Source organism: Cicer arietinum, chromosome 5, assembly GCF_000331145.2.
Source record: "Cicer arietinum cultivar CDC Frontier isolate Library 1 chromosome 5, Cicar.CDCFrontier_v2.0, whole genome shotgun sequence".
Classification (NCBI taxonomy): Eukaryota; Viridiplantae; Streptophyta; class Magnoliopsida; order Fabales; family Fabaceae; genus Cicer; species Cicer arietinum.
In genome coordinates, this window is record NC_021164.2 from 49,418,281 (window position 1) to 49,421,827 (window position 3,547).

A 3,547-nucleotide genomic window follows, 5' to 3' on the forward strand; every position below is an offset into this window, starting at 1 on the left:
ATGCTAATAAAAAATCAAACTAATTTTTTTTTAAAATAAGATGAGGAGAAAAATTGTATTCTAAAATTTAATTTCTTTCTGTTGATTTTTAACCTTTATTTTCTTTATTTATTTTTTGATCGACGTATATTATTAGTTAATTGTTAGTGAAAAAGAAAAATGTTAATAGTATATATTAAATCTTTAATCTCGTTTTCAATATTTTATACATTTAACTCATCAACCGAAATATTCGTATTTATAGTTTTGGTTTTCTTACAATTGTTTATAATTCTCTATCTATTTTACAGTAGTAGGTGGATGTTATTAATGAAAACACAGTAGTAGGTGCAAGTTTTTTTTTTTTAAATAAGAAATGTAAAGTAGATTTATTTAGATTGTTGTTATAAAGTAGAGTTACACGGTAAAATAATAAATTTTTATTAAATATTTATGTAAAATTTTTTTAAACATTAATTTAAAAAAAAAATAGATTGGTATTTTTTTTATGACTCAAAAATAATCAATCCATTATCATAACTATTTTTGTCATTATTTATATTCTTTTATTCATTTTTATTATAAAAATTAGTAAAAAAACTATGCGTTCGTATTAAAGTCAATATTATTTTTCTACGTGACTTTAAAAAATAATATATTAATTTATATAAATTATGAATGTACTTAGAAAATTAAAAGTAATGAGAGACGGTGACTTATAAAATTAATATTAACGTATAATTTTCTCATTTATATTTATATATTTAAAATAAAGTGAAGTATTTCAAAATATACATATCTGCATAGATAAAATTTATTAAATATTCAATCTCATGATTGACAATTTTTTTCATCTATAATAATGTTTTGAAATTTTTATAGGTGAAAATTTATCCAATGTATGATAGTTTAATCTGATAAATGACAACGTATTTGGTGTATGACCGTTCAATCTCATTATATACAATTTATCATTTGTATGTTAAATTAAATCTCATTATATACAATTTATCATTTGTATATTAAATTATTTTGAAATTTTATCAATGAAAACATATATTATGTATTATTCTCGAGTCTCATAAGTGTTAATTTGTTTGGTATGAATATCATATGAGTAACATATTACATCATTCTCTCTATTTGTTTTTCCCTAGGAATATTCACGAAGTGTTTGCACATAAAACAAATCTTATATATATATATATAACAATACTATTTTGAGATTCACACAGAACAAGAAAAAGAGTGGCAACAATTAAAGCTCGTTACACTGTCATCCCTGACGAACCAACCCCACAAGGGCGTTTATGGCTTTCCGACATAGACCAAGTTGTTCGTTTCGGCCACACACCCACTTTCTACATTTACAAACCCCAAAAACAGAACCAAATTGAAAACAGCATACAAACATTGAAAAACTCTCTCACCAAAATTCTAGTTCATTACTATCCTATAGCTGGTAGACTGTGTTACACACAAGGTGCTCGACTCGAATTGAATCTCAATGCAAAAGGAGTCATTTTAATCGAAGCCGAAACAACTAAAACAATTCATGATTATGGTGACTTTTCATTCTCTGACTCCACCAAAGAGCTTGCTCCAACATTCAATTACAATACTCAACAAATTGAAGAAATGCCTCTTTTTGTTGTGCAACTCACAAAGTTCAAAAACAATGAAGGTTGTGCAATTGGTGTTGCTATGCACCACATTTTAGCAGATGGACTTGAAGCCGTTAGATTCATCAACTTATGGGCTAAATTAGCAAGAGGAGAAACACTTGATCCTAATGAGTTACCTTTTTTAGATAGAACAGTTCTCAAATTTTCACACACCCCTTTGGAACCACGTTTTGAACATATAGAATTGAAGCCACTGCCGTTGATTCTTGGAAGAACCGATACCGAAGAAGAAAGACTGAAAAAAACAACAGTTTCTTTGTTGAGACTTTCACCTGAACAAGTTGAGAAGTTGAAGAAAAAAGCCAATGAAAATAATGAAATTGTTCTAGCTATGATGAAAAAAGGGTCAAGACCTTTTAGTAGATTTGAATCAATTAGTGCACATGTTTGGAGATGTGCATTAAAGGCACGTGAGCTTGAAGAGAATCAAGAAAGTGTTGTTAGATTCAATGCTGATGTAAGAAGTAGAATTGTTCCACCTCTTCCTAAAAATTATTATGGGAATGCTTTGACACAAACAGCAGTAAAAGGGTATGTTGGAGAAATCACATCAAAGCCTTTGGGTTATGTTTCACAAAAAATAAGGGAATCAGTTGAGGTTGTAAATGATGAGTATATAAGGTCACAAATTGATGTTATTAGAGGCTTTGAAAATTTGGATGATGCAAGGAGTTTGTTTTTAGGTGATTTTGATAAGAAAACTCTTTATTTTGGGAATCCTAATTTTCATGTAACTAGTTGGTTAAGTATGCCTACTTACGAAGCTGATTTTGGTTGGGGGAAGCCTGTTTATTTTGGATTAAATTCTCTGTCTCCACACGATAGGGCATTGATTCTTCTTAGTTCTGAAGGAGATGGATCTGTTATTGTGTGTTTGCATTTTCAGATTGCACATTTGGAGCTTTTCAAGAAGTTCTTCTATGGAGATATTTGAAGTTTGGTTCATTTCTTTTAGGCTTAATTGCAGTTTTGATTCTCCTATTTTAACTGAATTGCAAAAGTAGTCTCCTCATTTTATTTTTCTCTAGTTTTGGTCTCTCAAACAAAATTTTAGTCCAAAACTTGATAAAGTTTCATTTTTTCAAGTCACACCACACTATTTATAATAATAAATTTCAGGTACAATTGTTGCACCACGAGATCTTGAAGCATGTGATTTAAATAGACAAAAAAAATGAAATTTCATCAAGTTTTGGATCAAAATTTTGTTTAAGGGACCAAAACTGAAGAGAAATAAAATGAGGGGACTATTTTTGCGATTCAGTTAAAATAGAGGGAATAAAACTACAATTAAGCCTTTCTTTTATCAAAGAGATTGAGTGTGTTGTTTGTTATCTTATTTTTTTTTATCATGTTGAAAATTATGGATTGAAGTTATGTTGTTTGATATTTACAATTAGCTATTTTTGTCTGTGACTTGCAACTTGCAACTTAGGCCTAATTAAATTCGTAAAAAAATTATATTTTTATTTTGTAAAATGTATGTTTATTTTTCTTTGATAAGAGAGTTTTATAGTAAGTTATTGTCGTAGAGAGAAGATAAAATACTAATTATTAAATATGCATGTATTTATGAAAATATTTAAAACATTTTTGATATTTTTATTATTTTAAGAAATATTGACAATTGTTTACCTAAAAAATATCTTTTAATTACAATTCATAAATCATTAGCCGCTAATCGGTAATACTATCTAAGTGAATTCTTACTTTACAATTAATTCATATTTCATCAAAATATTCAATAAATCTATATTACAAAATGCAACTAAAATTTATTGTAAAACAGTTTATATGGTTTCTCATTCAACAACTCATTTTGATGGCATAAACTCAATTGTTACACAAGTATTCCACTAACCAATTCATAAAAAATCAACTCC

At 27.5% G+C, this 3,547-nt stretch overlaps 1 protein-coding gene across 1 annotated transcript; it reads left to right on the forward strand.

Moving 5' to 3' along the window:
- Positions 1-1,144: 1,144 nt before the first annotated feature.
- LOC101491248 (hydroxycinnamoyl-CoA:piscidic acid hydroxycinnamoyltransferase-like) lies at positions 1,145-3,075 on the forward strand. The gene has a single exon (XM_027334468.2). It carries the CDS (start codon positions 1,618-1,620, stop codon positions 2,596-2,598), a length of 981 nt encoding a protein of 326 aa, XP_027190269.1. The 5' UTR covers positions 1,145-1,617; the 3' UTR covers positions 2,599-3,075.
- The last annotated feature ends 472 nt before the right edge of the window (positions 3,076-3,547 follow it).